Source organism: Megalobrama amblycephala, linkage group LG2 (genome assembly GCF_018812025.1).
Source record: "Megalobrama amblycephala isolate DHTTF-2021 linkage group LG2, ASM1881202v1, whole genome shotgun sequence".
NCBI lineage: Eukaryota > Metazoa > Chordata > Actinopteri > Cypriniformes > Xenocyprididae > Megalobrama > Megalobrama amblycephala.
In genome coordinates this window covers 16,058,551-16,075,684 of record NC_063045.1, presented here as the reverse complement: position 1 = coordinate 16,075,684, position 17,134 = coordinate 16,058,551, and the positions used below count along the sequence as shown (strand labels likewise).

Sequence of the window (17,134 nt, the reverse complement as noted above, 5' to 3'; positions counted from 1 at the left end):
GCTTTTTTTTTTTTTTTTTTTTTTTCACACATCACAAATTTAAAAACAATCAAATTAGATTTTTCCCCCAAATTGTGCAGCCCTAACAAGTAACGTTAGGATTAATTTGTGTTTGGATTAATTAGTACAAACCGGTAAAGAAAGAAAGATTAAAACCTTATGCCGGGTTCAGACTGCATGATATTTTTGTCTGTTACGATAGTCACTGTGTCAGATTATGCGATTTTCACTCCTAAATTCTTGTCGTGTCATGGACAAGAAACGGGTCACATTGCTTTCTGACCAATCATCGCTTGCTATCTTTAATGACAGGCGTGATGTCATTGACAAGGCGGAACTAGTGAACCTACCCATCTCCACCCTCTAGATCTGGATCCAACTCCTCCCACTTTACATATCCCTAAACCTACCCATCTCCACCCCTGGATCTCGTGTTTTGCAGTGAGGGGCTACTCAAAGTCCCTTTCAAGGAAAGTCTGTTCACTCGGCGGCCATATTTGCAATACCTCCAGGCAGCTATTTCAGGCATCCAAGACCAAGTCCTATCTATTTGAATGGGGGAATCCTAAAATTTCAAAAACTGCTTGGCGAACTCCCAATTAAATTACATATTTAAATCAGCAACAAAATCTGACATGAACCATCCCTTAAATGTTGTTTCTTTTGCTCAAATAGCATTAAAAAAAAAAAAAGCGTATTTTTCAGGCTAGACGAGCCAATGCGCATGTGCAGTCCTATGCACGAGTCTCAGGTTTCTATGGGATCCGGAGCCTCTAAACGGCAGCTAAAGTGACGCAATGACTTTATCAATCGGTGATTGGCTCTTTTACCTAGAAGGCGGGACGTATTCCGCCATATTGCACATTGCAGTTCCTCCCATTCATAACTAATAGGAGTGAATCGTCCTTCTATATCTATAGTCTTTGGGAACAATGGCTACCGAAGTGACGTGTAAGCTTAATGCTAATTCCAGAACTCACTGCACTGAACCGCCTTCGCCATCATTCACCAGCCCAGCATTTATCTTTTTTCACTGGTAGTCACTCTAGAAAACATCATAATGGCTAGAGTATTATTGCCATAGTGCCACAAACCTTTCCTCTATTGCATGATTCCACCTAGCAGCACCAATACCATCATCTGTTTCATTTCACCATGTTTAAAAGCTGTGTACGAAAGAGCTGCTGTGCTCCTATTGGTCAACTTCACAGATGTGACGGAACTCGTTGTGAAGGACCGGAAAAAATGAAACATGATCGTTTCAACTCGTATATTCTTCTGTCATAGTGGATGATAACCAACGCTTCATGATGTCACAACAGAAAAACTAGCAATTCTTGCCCATTGTCTTTTATGAATTACCACGACACCCTACGTCAAACAGATTGTGCTAAAATCGGGCTGATATTGTGTAGCCTGAACCCAGCATTAAAAACAAGTTAAATTATATATACTTTACAACTTTAAAAGTTCGATTTCAGTTGGACTAAAACAATAATCCATCATTTTAAAACACTTTATTCCAGTAGAGTTTTTGCAAAGTCAAACTAACAGCCCTACATGAAGCAATTGTAGCTTGACTTTGTTCAGCATATACACTTGTTAATTGGATAACAATTGGCCGTAACGTTGTGCGCTTGCTCCGAAAGATTGATTTGATTAAGTATTTGTGACATCCCATCAATTACCCGACATAGCTCCATTATAACTGCACTTGTAAATACATTTAATGTTGTTAGTTCTGTTCCTGGTGTTAATAAACTGGTCAAGTGATCTGTCAGTATGATTTTATTTGTTATACCTCTGTGGTGCTCGGCTGCGGCGGCTGCCGCCACGGCCTCCAAATGGGCTCGTTCGTCTTTAGAGGCCAGCTGGGCCCCAAGGGCCCCGGACAGGGCCAGCAGCCCAGAGCCGCCTCCCAGAGCCAGTCCCGGGTGAGGCAGGCCGGAGGGGTGAGGGGCCATGGGCAGCCCCTGGGCAGCATGCTGAGAAAGGTGCTGGGCCTGCAGCTGTTGCTAGAGGGAACGAGACGAAGAGGACGATGGAGTGATGAAGGAAGGGCGGGGGTCAGAGAGAGGGGAAAAAAAAAAAAAAGATGAAGGGAGTGTGGAAGATAAAAGACAGTGACACAGAGGCCGAGATGGAGTGGAGTGAAGAAACAGATAGCCAGAGGAAATGAAAAGAGCATCAGGAGGAGGAGGAGGAGGGAGAGAGAGATGAGAGGAAAGGGGGAGAGAGAGAGAAAAATACACAACACAGTTAAGACTTGGATCTGCACCACAGCCGAAGAGGCCGTTACAAAGGGAATGCATTCATGACCCTTCCCAGTGTCCCGGGAGTGAGGGAGCCTATCGGAATGGTGTCGACCTGCTCTAACGGCTGGGTCGGGGAACAGCACTGCTGCAGTATTCGCTAATGAGCACCCCAAAATAAAATGAAATTAAAATCACTTGAGCTGAAGCTGATGACGGCCATGTGAGAAATCAAAACGTAAAAGTGAATAAAAATACGGGAAATCAGATGTGAAAAATCGTCAATGGGGATGTCAACTGGCGGCAAGACACACACTCAGTCTCAACTCAGACCTCGTCCTAACTATGCACGACATGTTGAGATGAGTGCTAAAGAGAAATATTTTCATTATTTACTCTCTTCATGTCGTACCAAACCTGTACGAGGTTATTTTTTCCATAGACCATGAAAAGAGAATTTTTACTCACCTTTTTTCCATACAACAATTCTGTCTAGACCCTTGTCTTCTGAAGTCTTATGAAGGTTTTGCATGAGAAAGAGAGCGAAAGTCATTATTCTGTCTGTCGAAGCTTGCGTACAGATTCAAATATCACGATGAGTTACTGATGTAGCATTTATGAATTTTGACAAGCTTTCATATAAAGCTATCATATGTCTTCAGATAACCTCGCAAACAGTGCACAAAATTGTATGGATGGATTTTTCGTTGTTTTTTTTTTTCTTTTTGTCCTTTTGGAGTCATGGTCACTTTAAAAAGGTCACAATGAACTCTGTATAGTTTTTTGTTGTATGGAAAAGTACAGCGTGAAGAATCGGCGAAAAACTCTCTTTCTGTGTTCCAAAGGTAAAATAACAGCATACAGATTCGGTACGACAATATTGTCCGGCTTTTTTTTGTTTGTTTTTTTTGTTTTTGAGTTTGAGCATCCCGCCATTTTCTGTAAGGCTCATAATGTCTCCTATGTGTTTTAAGTAAACGACCCCTAAAAATGTATCCAACTGGGCTCAAGAAAACCCAAAATCAGCCCCATTATACCACGCATTCTTAACACAGACAAGTCGACTAGTTGTTTAGCCAAATGACTAGTCGATTTCAAAAATGTGGAGTTTTGCACATCCCTAGCCTAGTTATGAAAGACTTCGCACTCTTTCAAACATATAACCAAATCATAAAAAAGAAAACGGCAATGACAACTCAAGAGGAAAGTGTAAAATAAAAAGGATGAAAAGATGGAAGTACACACTGTGGGAGGCAGAGGGGGGAGTCCACGTACCCCTATCGACGCATTCAACTCCCCCATAGTCACCTGTTTGGCGCGCTCCATGGCCTGGACCACCTGCTGCTGGTGCTGTGGAAGGAGGTCAAAAAAATGGCCGTCAATGATAAACAAACAAGTAACAAAACAAGGCAGATGGCCACCCTAGTGTGTCTTTGTGTACTGTGCAATTTTCATTTTCTGGTGTGTGTGTGTATACACGCTTACACACACACACAAAAAACACCGCTGCATTTTGTATGAATACACACACTTAAAGCAGGAGGGGGAGGTTGTTTTTCTTCTGGTCAGGAAAAGCTTTGGGCAAACCGTAAGCGTTTTTGTGGAAGTGGGTTTACAAGAATAACAATAGGCTTCCCAGAGGCATCAAAATGAGAAACTATGTGAAAGCGTGAGGAAATATGAGAGGAAAAGAGAAAGAAAAAAAAGAAGTGTGATTGCATGTGTGTGAGAAACAGAAAGAGCGATATTGTGTGTGTGAGAGCACAAGTGAGTGAATTATCAATCACAGAACGTCTGAACGCAACGTGGCATGTGTGAGTGTCATGATGTGTGGCTGTGGGACTAAGTGTGTGTTGGTCTCATCTCACCTCCTGTGACAGGAATGGAATGAGCTGGGCGCAAATCACGTTCAGCCGTTTGGCGATCTCCGTCTGCAGAGATATGGAGTGCAAGGAGGATTCAAAAGCAGAAAGAAAGCAAATAAAAATTGGTTTCATCTTTCACAATTAATTCCATTTTTGAAATATTAAATTACCTTTTCCTACACTAGTTTGTCTATTTTATGATGACAATGATACTACTACTAATTATTATTTTATGCATTTAAGGTATATCCACAACTACTACCATTAATTACTAGTTATACATAATTATTTACTACCACCACCACCAATTATCGGGGTTCAAGCGCTTTAAGGCCTTTAAGTACTTGTGCAAAAAGATATCACGTTTTATTTACCAAGCATGTAACCACTTAGATCCTAGATGGAAAAGACAATTTACAGCCAAAACAGACAGTTTACCATAGGAAATATATAGTTTTTAAAGCTTTTTAACAGTTATAGCACCACCTGTGGTCCAATCTCCATAATAGTTGGCATGCTTCACCTACTTTCGTGACGTTCCGAGTTTTCGTTTTTAGGAGTTACAGACTTTTGTGAGCACTTAGCCATGCCCCTTTTCTAAATGACCCTGTTATAGCTGATCTAGAGAGTCCATAGAATTGTAATGCACTGGTTTGGTTCCGATCGGGCGAAAAACCTTGGACTAGTTCGCAAAAGTAGGTATTTTACAAAATCGCGAATATTTAATGAACAATTTGATTGACAGCAGTGGTTCAAATTTGTTCCGAATGAAGAGATCTAACAAATGATATGAATATTTTGTGTATGTGTGAAACACCATGTGACTACAGAGGCACAAAACTCGTTAGCGCCACCTAGTGGCCGATTTCTTGTCTATAAAAATGTATATATTTTTATGCACCTAATGTACAGTGCACAGCATAAATGAGTACACCCCCTCTGAAACTACTGAAAGTCAGCAATTACTCAATTACTTAGAAGACATGTTAGGATTCTTTAGAGAGATAACGTTCCAGAAAGTCTGCTTAATCAGTTACCAAAGAAGCATGTTAAAATTATTCAGGAAAATGAGATTTTCTTATCAAGGTGATCAAATGTTGTGTAGCAAAAATGAGTAGACCCTCCTAAAAATTACTAAATAAAACTAACAAATTTCCAGGTGTAAGTTTTAAAATTAAAAGTGTTATATAGCTCACTGAATCATTCTCAGACTTAATGCCGACAACAATGGAACCACTTGGGAGAGAACTGTCAGGAGACTTATTTCTTAGCACAAAAGAGGACAGTGGTTCAAGTGTGAAAATATAGCAAAAGTAACACAGAAATTCAAAAACAATGGATTTGTGACAAGCCCCTGAAATAATCAGGCCTTCATTTTAAGCTTTCATTTAGTGATGAGGGATTTTTTTGCTAGACAAAGAGCAGGAGAAATACCAAGCAAAAGCTATGAAAAGCTATGAAAAGAGTGACTGTTTATCTCACAGAGTAAGATGCAGCCTGCAGAAATGACATGCATGGTTGACATGCATGGTTGTTCTCCTCACTGGAACCAAGTAAGACCAAATCAATCATTCTGGATCTAACAGCATCCAAAATGTTATGGTGTTGCTAGAGGAGGAGTACAGTGGTAGTAAAGCTCTTATATAGGGATGTATGAGTGCTGAAGGTGTGAGGGAGTTCTGCTTTATCAATGCTGTCATGAATTCACACACCACTGTGTAATTTAATGCACAAACTTGAAACAGAAAATGTTTCCCTTTCCTCATTCCCTGCATTGTTGGGAATTTTTTCAACATGACAATGAGGATATGCATTCTCCCAAGGTAAAAAACCTTCTGTGGACATGTATTGCACTCAATCTTAACACTCTTGAGCGCCTGTGGGTGATTCTGTAGAGACGAGTTGAGTAATTAATGACATACATTTCATAGTTTTTATTATGTATATGTTTAAAACATTTTAGTTTTGCCATCTTTCCATGAATTGTATTAGTGATCATAAAGAAAATACATCTTTTGTATTTGTTCAGAGGGGGTGTGCTCATTTATGCTGTGCACTGTATAACTAGCACTACTAATAATAATACATATAATAATGTTTGATAAAATACAACATTATTAAATTTATTAGCAGTAGTTATACAATAGTTTAGATGCAGCGACAACTATTAAGACATCAAAACATTGCTTATTTAGTGATGCCTAACACTCAACTGCCTACTCAGACAGGAAGAGACTCCGACTGAAATAGTGTGGCCAACCAATTTGAGTTTGTCTTAAAGAGTGAGAAAATCTGTACATAACTTACGTTGCTTACAATAATAAAAATTTGTTTACCTGCAACTACCATTTACAAATAAATCTACTGAATCGTTTTCCAAAGAGTTGATGCCATAAACTGTGCAATTTTTGCCTCATAAATTGAAAGAAATTATTTAAAACCAGCCAATTAGATTAGTGATCACTCTATCAGCCATTACCATTTTTTCTTGCACAAAGCATCAAGCAGCCCATGAACAATCTTTGAGCATGAGCCTGAGTTGGAAACTACAGTTACAGACTTAAATGCCTAAGCAATAGGAAAATATGCAATTCTTTCCAAAACGCATCTACCCAACCAAGACGTCACAAAAGTGTAACCCGCTACCTCGGCTTACACAGCTAGTAAATATTTTAGCCCTCCACATCTGGTTCATGCTAATTGTTGCACAGTGAGGAGAGAGGATGCCTGAAATATTCATGCCCAGCATCTGCTGCTTCGGTCCAGCCGAGAGGAGTGATGCCTCCCCCTGTGAGGTCACTGGTCTTGCCCCATTGAGCTGCTGTGTCTTTTGAGCCAGTGCTGGGGATTGCCATGCTAAGGACATTGTAATCTTTAACCAACAACCCAAACAAGAGCTCCCCCGAGCTGAGGCCAACCCTCCCCACGGCTGTTTATTTTGCCAACAGGTATAAATTAATATTGTAATATGCATGTTCACCCACATGCCACAAAATTTCACTTAAAGGGATAGTTCACTCACAAATGTCTGACTTTCACGTTCCATGTTCCGTATGATTTTTGGAACACATAAGATGATATTTTGAAGATTGTGCTGGTCACTCTTTATCATGTAATTAAAATGAATGAGGACTGGAGCTTTCAAGCGTCAAAAGGACACAAAAATGCCATAAAAATATAATGAAAGTGATTCATACGACTGTTTTAAAGTATTCTGAAGTCATGCAATAGCTTTATCCGGTGAACAGACAAATTTTAAGTCAATATTCACAGAAAATCATCATCTAGTTGACATCTAGTTGTCCTTTGCACCTTTATACACTCTAAAAACACTTAAAAACAACCCAGGTTGGGTTGAAAATGGACAAACCCAGTGGTTGGGTTAAATAAAACTGCCCAGCACATTGGGTAAACATTTAACCCAACCGCTGGGTTTGTCCATTTCAACCCAACTATCGTTTAAAAATTACTATACGGTGGCTTAAAATTAACATTTATTAATAAGCAATTTAATAAATGTTTGTTTAATTATTATTCATTAAACTTATTTAATAAATGTTCATTTATAAAACATATTAATAAATGTTAATTTCCAACATATTTTGGGTTAATAAATAAATACAGTAATTTTTAAACAATAGTTGGGTTAAATAAAACTACCCAGCAGATTGGGCTGGTGGGCTAAAAGTAGCCCATCTGCTGGGTTTGTCCATTTTCAACCCAGCATTTTTTTAGTGTGTAAGAGAAAGCCTTCATATTTATTAACAAAACCGTTATTGTCAACCAAAACTATTAAAATAATTTCCGTTATTTGAAATAAAGCTATAATAAAATGAAATATAAATCGCTGAAAAACTGCCCTTGCAATTAACTCAAAATATGTTTAGGCTGAAGTATTAAAATTACTAAAACTAATGAAAAAATAAAGCTAAACTGAAATATAAAAAAGCACATTACTAAAAATTAAACTAAAATTAAAATGAAAACTTAACATAAAAATAAAATCTAATTCAAAATATTAATAAATACTGTAATAATAAATATAAAAAAATGCTAAACACTGGAACAAAACATTCTTTCGAAACAGATCAGAAAAATCACTTTAACTGAAAATAAAATATAAATCCCCCCAAAACGTATTTTTAGCTAGAAAACAAAAATAATTTCAATTATTTAAATAATGAAATAAAACAATAAAATTACTAAACTTCAAAATGAAAATGCAAACAAATATATATATAAAAATTAATAAAAACTATAATAGTATCTCAATTATAGTAAAATAACATTTACTTTTTTGCACAATTTCACGTCCTTTTTGAATTCACTGTAATTGCCTGTTAAAGAGCGACCAGCACACTCTTCAAAATGCCTCTTTGTATGTCAATATATTTTTGGGTAAGTAAATAAATGAGTCCACTTTCCCTTTAAATGAATTACTGGCTGTGCGAAGAACACCCCCCCCCCCCACACACACAAAAAAAAAAAGAAAGAAAGGAGGAACAGACCCCCACCCCCATCTCTTCTATATCTATCCATCACAGCCCTCCTCAGGGAAACACAATGATTTCTTGTTAGGGAACGGCAACTACAAAATGACATCTTCAGAGGAGAGAGTGGGGGAGGCAGGGAAAAGGGGAGGGCGGGAAGGAGGGAGCGAAAGAGGAGAAATCGGGAGAAAGAAAAAAAAAAAAAGAGGCTAGAAGAAAGGCACAGTTAAAGAAATTACAGAGTGATGTGAGACGCAGAAAGATGAGGGAGGGGGAGTTACATTAGAGAAGGGAATTCGTAGAGCATGTCAAAAAAGAAGCGCAATTGAAACGGAGGGAGAGAACAGACGCTCCGAGAGCACTGACCTAATTTAAACTGACCTGACATCTGCACGAGAGAGAGAGAGAGAGAGAGAGAACGAGAGAGAGAGAGAGAGAGTGAGCGAGGAAGGTCGGGAAATGCAGATGCAGTACGCAATTTATGGGGAAGGAGAGCGAGAAAGTCACAGCTAGCTAGTTTTAGACAGTGTGTGTGTGTGTGTGTGTGTGTGTGTGTGTGTGTGTGTGTGTGTGTGTGTGTGTGTGTGTGTGTGTGTGTGTGTGTGTGTGTGTGTGAAAAGGGGAGTGTGTGCGCCGTTATTTGTTGATCTAATTAGTTTGTTTGCAGATTAATTTTAAAACAAGTGCCACGGGCCAGACCTAAGAGGATTTCAACTATATAAATCGGCTGTGAAAAAAAGATTCCTGCATAATTGAATCTGAATTATGAACCCTACAAAAGATAAAAAGGAATAATAAAACTCTCCAGCACAAAGTGACATTGAACAGGCATTTTACACCGGCAGCCCACATTCAAACTGTTGAGTGTTTGCATGTATGTAACTAGGGATGGCCCACAATGTCAACTCATCATCATCATCACCTTTCCATAAAAAACTAACATTGTTAAGGTGTTTACAAGAGGCTTGAGCATAATTGACAAATTTGCTAAAAAAAAAAAAATAATTTTAATTCAGCAAAAAAAGGAAAGCATCAAACTTACCTGTTTATGCATCTCTATGTTGAGGCCGTAGGACATTTCGTAGTACTGAAAAAGAAGAGGATATCATTAAACTGACACATACTAGAAAGTAAGTTTTAAATGTTGATTAATTTCATTATTTGATGGAAAAAGAGGCAAAAGATGTCCAATGTCTACTGTCAACGGTGTAGTGATGAATGAAGCACAGCTCACACAAAAGTCACTTTCAAACCAAGCAGGTTTCTGTTGGTCAAGGTGGCAAATTTGTGAGACCAACTTGAACCTGTTGTGAAATCTGCATGCAAAATTTCTGACTACATGGATTCCCATTGAAACGATTAGATGTGACTGCAGATCTTGCCACAAACAGCTCTTTAATACTGATCTAAGACCAGTTTGTGCAGATGATTCATTGTAAAATAGGATGGTTCTCACCCAGCACAAAAGTCCATCTTGAATCAGAACAGCAAAAGATTTTATGTACTCTCATTTCTCTCGCATATTACCATAATTTCATTCTAAACCTGCATGCAGTTATTTTTAAAGAGTCTTTTTTACAGCTCTTGCTGTACAGTGGCAGTGCATAGCGATTACGTTCAAAAGGTTCAAAAAGGTATAAATGTAGTTCACATGAACAACAAACCATAATTCAAGACCGTATTAATGGAAAATATTCACCTTCACCAAATCTCACATCAAGTCTGCATCTTTTTTGAATCTGGATGTGGGTGAGATGCAAAATAAGTGAATACTAGTGCTGTCAAATATATTATTTGCATCTAACAAAGGATTGTGAGTGTATATATATATACACTATATTGCCAAAAGTTTTGGGACGCCTGCCTTTATGTGCACATGAACTTTAATGACATTCCATTCTTAATCCGTATGGTTTAATATGGAGTTGGCCCACCCTTTGCAGCTATAACAGCCTCAACTCTTCTAGGAAGGCTTTCCACAAGGTTTAGGAGTGTGTTATGGGAATTTTTGACCATTCTTCTAGAAGCTCATTTGTGAGGTCAGGCAGTGATGTTGGCGAGAAGGCCTGGCTCACAGTCTCCGCTCTAATTCATCCCAAAGGTGTTTTATCGGGTTGAGGTCAGGACTCTGTGCAGGCCAGTCAAGTTCCTCCACACCAAACTCGCTCATCCATGTCTTTACGGACCTTGATTTGTGCACTGGTGCGCAGTCATGTTGGAACAGGAAGGGGCCATCCCCAAACTGTTCCCACAAAGTTGGGAGCATGAAATTGTCCAAAATGTCTTGGTATGTTGAAGCATTAAGAGTTCCTTTCACTGGAACTAAGGGGCCAAGCCCAACCCCTGAAAAACAACCCCACACCATAATCCCCCTCCACCAAACTTTACACTTGGCACAATGCAGTTAGGCAAGTACCGTTCTCCTGGCAACTGCCAAACCCAGACTCGTCCATCAGATTGCCAGACAGAGAAGCGTGATTCGTCACTCCAGAGAACACATCTCCACTGCTCTAGAGTCCAGTGGCGGTGTGCTTTACACCACTGCATCTGAGGCTTGGTGATGTAAGGCTTGGATGCAGCTGCTCGGCCATGGAAACCCATTCCATGAAGCTCTCTACGCACTGTTCTTGAGCTAATCTGAAGGCCACACGAAGTTTGGAGGTCTGAATCTATTGACTCTGCAGAAAGTTGGCGACTTCTGCGCACTGTGTGCCTCAGCATGCGCTGACCCCGCTCTGCGATTTCACGTGGCCTACCACTTTGTGGCTGAGTTGCTGTTGTTCCCAATTGCTTCCACTTTGTTATGATACCAGTAACAGTTAACCGTGGAATATTTAGTAGTGAGGAAATTTCACGAATGAACAGGTGGCAAGCTATCACAGTATCACGCTTGAATTCACTGAGCTCCTGAGAGCGACCCATTCTTTCACAAATGTTTGTAGAAGCAGTCTGCATAGGTGCTTGATTTTATACACCTGTGGCTATGGAAGTGATTGGAACACCTGAATTCAATAATTTGGAGGGGTGCCCCAATACTTTTGGCAATATAGTGCATGTATATATGTGTGTGTATATATATATATATATATGTGTGTGTGAATAAAAAAAAAATATCAGAATGCACTGTTGCTTAAAAAAAACAAAAAAAAACGATTTAATCGCATCTAACATGATGACGCAAAGACAAATGTATATATATATATATATATATATATATATATATATATATATATATATATATATATATATATATATATATATATATATATATATATATATATATATATATATCCCAATGACTGCTTTTTGTTTGTCATTTTATCATTCAACTGATTCATCAAAAACTCCTTTTCAATTAGACTTGTCTGTTCCAATGGAAAAAAGGAATAACATGAGGACGAGTAAACAATTTTGACTTTTTAGTAAATGATTCCTTTTTAGCTAGCTGGATAAATACTGGTATGGCAGTGTCAAATAAGTGTAATTTTATTAGATAGAGAGAATCAAGTGAAAAGGAAAGGAGAGGTGGATAGAAAAGGGCAAAAACAACAGAGACGGAGGGATAGAAAGACCCTGGCAATAAAAGAAGCCGGCCTGACAGCTGCCTGTTGTATTCACCAGCTCTGCCAAGAGCCCACGGTGTTGCTAGGCGACTCCCACACTAAAAAAAATATGAGCCAAGAAGAAAAAAAGAGAGAGAAAGAAAACGGACAGAGAAAAGGGGTTAAGCCGTCTGCCAAGAGCAAATGGCATGCCAGGCGCACATAGCTGCCATATCTGTGGGCACTGAGGCACATGGCAGCGACTCTGAAAACTCATTCTCTGTGATGGATGAGCTGCGTTTGAAGGACTTCTGATTGAGGGCTGAAGGAAGATGGTGTCTGGTGTTTGGATGTCTCGCATCTGATGCAAAACTAAGTTGTGTATGTGTGTGTATGCGTGTTTGTCTTACCATGACATAATGTCTCTGTATTTCTGTCTTCTCTGTGGCCAGCTTTTCACACTCCAACTTCAGACTGCAGAAGAAAGAGAGAGAGAGATGTTTTGTTGGATTGGTGGACAGAGATTCTGTTGGATTGTTTTGGTGCTCGGACATGCTGTATCGAGTTTGATTTACTTGTTTGATTTACTTATAAGTGAAGGGGAATGATTCAAAAGAGACATTGATAAATTTATTAGTCAATTCATAAACACGATAACAAATGTAATTCATGTTGCCTTTGACAAACTGCATAAGACATAGGGATAGACATAAATATATAAAGATATACAGAAAAACAGACAAAGACCCAGAGACAAATGGATAAAAAGGCAGAGAGATGACAAAGACAAAAAGAGACCGGCAGACAGACAGTAAGACAAACACAAACTGAGAGACAAGATAGATGCAAAGACAGACAGATGGATATGGAAAAAAAACAGACACAAATTTAATAGAAAGACACAAGATAGATGTTAAAATAGACAGACAATGAAGACAGAAAATTAATAACACAGACAGTTATAGTATTTATAGACATAAGATTTACAAGACAGAAACAGAGACATACAGATATATAAATGGATATAAAAAAAGAAAAAAGGCAGACAGAGACAGATACAGAAAGACAGATGGGAGGAGACACAAACCAACATATAATATACAGAAAGACATTTAGGCTACAAGATAGACAAACATACAGAAAGAGAGAAACACACCAGGGCTCTAACCACCATAGACATTGAGGGGGACAAGTGCCCTCCAATAATTAGAAATGGCCAAATTGTCCCCCCCAAATATTTGAAATTCTTGCACTGCTCTGCTGCACTTCATTACACAACACAACACTCTGTATGTTGTTAGCAGGGGCGTATCCTCCGAGGAGGCAAGGGAGGCAGTGCCTCCTCAAAAAAAAAAAAAAAAAAAAAAAAAAAAAAAAAGGGATGAGAAAATCCATATTACATATAAAAACACAAATATTACAAATTATGACATTAAAAAGTGCACAAGCACACTCGTATTTCTTAGGAAACACTGCCCAACAGCGACACCCGCAGGTAAAGTTACAGCAGGAGTCATGCCTCCCTTTGTTCTCATAGAAAACCATTATACCCCCAGCATGCGGTGGGTTTTGTGGGACACGTTCCGCGCGTCGGTTTAAATGAACAAACGATGGCATCAATGGGAAGACTAATCAAAAAGTATGTCTGAAAGCATGATGACTGTGTTTTTTTTTTTTTTTTGTGCAATCAGCTTGGTGAAATTAAAAATACAATTAGTGTCTGTGACAGACGGTGTTTACGGAGCATGACTGATGATCCAAAATAGCCTAAGTTGACTAAGGTGCCGTAGAATGTCTTTTCAAAAGATGTAATATAAGTCTAAGGTGTCCCCTGAACGTGTCTGAAGTTTCAGCTCAAAATACCCCATAGATTTTTTTTTATACATTTTTTTAACTGCCTATTTTGGGGCATCATTAACTATGCACCGATTCAGCGCCCGGCCCCTTTAAATCTCTCGCTCCCTGCCCCCGAGCTCTCGACTATAAGTGCAGTTATACAGTGCATAAACAAAAGTTCACACAGCTAATATATCCCTCAAATGGATCTTTACAAGATGTTCATCATTCATGCTGCATGCATGCATCGATTCCTGTGAGTATAGTTTTTATTTGGATATTTACATTTGATTCTGAATGAGTTTGAGGCTGTGCTCCGTGGCTAACGGGATAATGCTAACAAAACATTTAGAAAGACAATTTACAAATATCACTAAAAATATCATGTAATCATGGATCATGTCAGTTATTACACTCTTAGCCCGGATTTTATATTTACTTAAAAAATATAATTACAATATACTTAAAATATTTAAGTTTGGTTGCATTACTTATAAAATATAAGTATATTCTACTAATTTGTGGGTGTATTTGAATGTGTTAATAAATGTAAGTTAAATGCACTTAAATTATGAAGTTTTTCTCCTGGCCACGCCTCCTTCACACTGGTTTGCGGCAGGTAATGACGCCATTTTGTAGTGGTGTGTATGAATTCAAGGAGCTGTTGATGAGCAGTTGGAACATTTGTTTTGGCTGTTCTACAGACATTTTTTCCTAACATTTACCTTATAGTTTTTCACCAAAGGAGAAAATCACAATTTTTAAGTTACCATCATCGAGGGTCAGTGTTTGTTTTAGTTGAGCTCTTGACCCTTGACTTTTTAATATTAGATTTTGTTTGGGCAGTTTTAACTGTATTAAAACCAACCAGACAAGCAAAGTTAAAAGATGATCAGGTGATGTTGGTTATGTTTTCACATAATCATTATTTCATCTGAATCACTAAACTCATTTAGAGCCCAATCTCTGAGTTAGATTTACATTATTGATTACAGCAGCACTGTGATTCTACAGCGGAGGATCAACTTCTACAATACAATTTTTTTTTTTAAAGTTGTCCTTATCACAAAAAAAAAAATTATATATATATATATATATATATATATATTTTAGGCACACACAGACATCAAGAATCAGCCTGTGAATCTCAACGACGGTGACAAGCAGCATGTTCTGATAAACAGATCAACTCTGAACATTAGAAAACAAGCTACTAAAAAGTCACAGAAAAACAGCAAAATTTTAATAGTGAGAATAAAGAAAATTACTAAGACAATTCAGCTCATAATTTATTCATGCAGCAATGCATGATGGGAGGCATGGATGAATTTTGATTGGTGGCAAGTTAACTTGCTTAGTACATTGAACTTAAATATACTAGTTGTAATAACTACAAAGTAATTAATATTACAAAACATTTTAAGTTAAATGAACTCGAATTATTAAGTTCACATTACTTAATCATTAATTTTTTTTAGGGCAACCAGTTTCCTCAAATTTTTTAAGTAAATTCAACTTATCCGGGCTAACAGTGTATCGCTCCATCTGCCATTTTTCGCTATTGTCCTTACTTGCTTACCTGATGATTCAGCTGTGCACAGATCCAGACGTTAATACTGGCTGCCCTTGTGTAATGCCTTGAACATGAGCTGGCATATGCAAATATTGGGGGCGTACATATCAATGATCCCGACTGTTACGTAACAAGTCGGTGTTATGTTGAATTTTTGATTCTAGGGCGCCTTTAAAAAGAAAAACATCAATACGCATAAAAGATATTGTTTAAATTATTATTGCCTTTAGTTATTATTTTGGAATGGATGTAGAAATGCTTAAAACACTAACTTGATAAATAAAACATTACAATACATTGTTAATGTAAAATTACAAAATAGTATTGTATTTGGTTTCTTTTGATGTACTGTAAAGTAATGTTCATTTAATAAGGAAAAGGAGTCAACGTTAAGAGTAATGCACATGAATTTACATAAATAAATAAATACATGAATAAATAAAAAATGTGCCTCATTTCAGAACACCACTGCACACCACTGGTTGTTAGGATGACAAAGAGGTCTGGTCTGCCTCAGTGGTCTAAGAGTGCTCCTCAATGTCAAAATGATTGAGATGGCCAATCAAATCAATGTGGGCAGGGTTTACTGATCACAGAAGCAGAGCATGAATTCCAGCAGGAAGCATCAGTTTAATGTTGAAAGTCAGTGAGGTAAGATGTAAATAGCAAAACATTTAATACATCCCAACTGTTTTGTGACAGAAATGTTAAATGACCGACAGTAACAACTAGGGCTGGGTAAAAAAAAAAATATATATATATATATATATATATTATATTTATATATATATATATATATATATATATATATATATATATATATATATATATATATATATTATATATATATATATATATATATATATATATATATATATATATATATATATATATATATATATATATATATATTGATTTCTCGATTTTAATCGATTCTCATTTTTACGAACAGATATCGATTCTTAAATACCAAGAATTGATTAGTCTAGTCTGTTTTCTGTTGATGAATGAGCAGAATATGTAGCTCCTCCCATCCAATAAATTGCAGCAATCTTTGTGGTTTACTTTTTGATGTGAAGCAAAGTCTCAGATTTCAAATGACGTCCATCTTATGCGAAAAATAAATACCGTTTTGTCGATCTTCAATGTGTGACAGATCGCTGTAGCGCCTCAGTTAAAGAGAAGCGGCAGCACGAGCACATGTGAACATCCTCTCCTCCGCTTTAATACCAGTTAAGGCTGATATATATACTTCTGCGTCGAGTGTACGCCGTAGCAACGGCGTAGGCTGTGCGTAGCACGCGTAGCCTACGACGTATCCTGACGTGCACCTCTTTAAAAATGTAACAACGTGTTAATTCTACGCGGACCGCAAGCGCTGTGATTGGTCTGCTAGAACCCCTCCCTCGGGTCAAAAAAACTGGCGCGGAGCACTCAGAGAAGAGCGAGCGCTTTCAACTTCCATATGAATGAAAAAACGCTCTGTTTCAGGGAACACATGAAGTCAAACTGTAACAAAAGTCATTACCTATTTGCCGCTTCTCTGACAACGTACATGACGAGCTGCTGCTTCTTC

At 37.9% G+C, this 17,134-nt stretch overlaps 1 protein-coding gene across 8 annotated transcripts in view; it reads right to left on the bottom strand.

The window, feature by feature from the left end:
• The window catches only part of tle2a (TLE family member 2, transcriptional corepressor a), a 39,273-nt gene that overhangs the window by 7,511 nt on the left and 14,628 nt on the right, over positions 1-17,134 (bottom strand). For 3 of the 8 annotated variants that reach the window (XM_048183070.1, XM_048183066.1, XM_048183073.1), the window contains 5 exons: positions 12,560-12,623; positions 9,650-9,694; positions 4,121-4,183; positions 3,498-3,602; positions 1,802-2,015 (listed from right to left, as the gene is read on the bottom strand). In XM_048183070.1, the coding sequence (XP_048039027.1) occupies positions 1,802-2,015; positions 3,498-3,602; positions 4,121-4,183; positions 9,650-9,694; positions 12,560-12,623 (491 nt within the window). The remainder of the gene's footprint in view (positions 1-1,801; positions 2,016-3,497; positions 3,603-4,120; positions 4,184-9,649; positions 9,695-12,559; positions 12,624-17,134) is intronic. The other 5 variants (XM_048183067.1, XM_048183068.1, XM_048183069.1 and 2 more) reach the window with 5 other exon arrangements.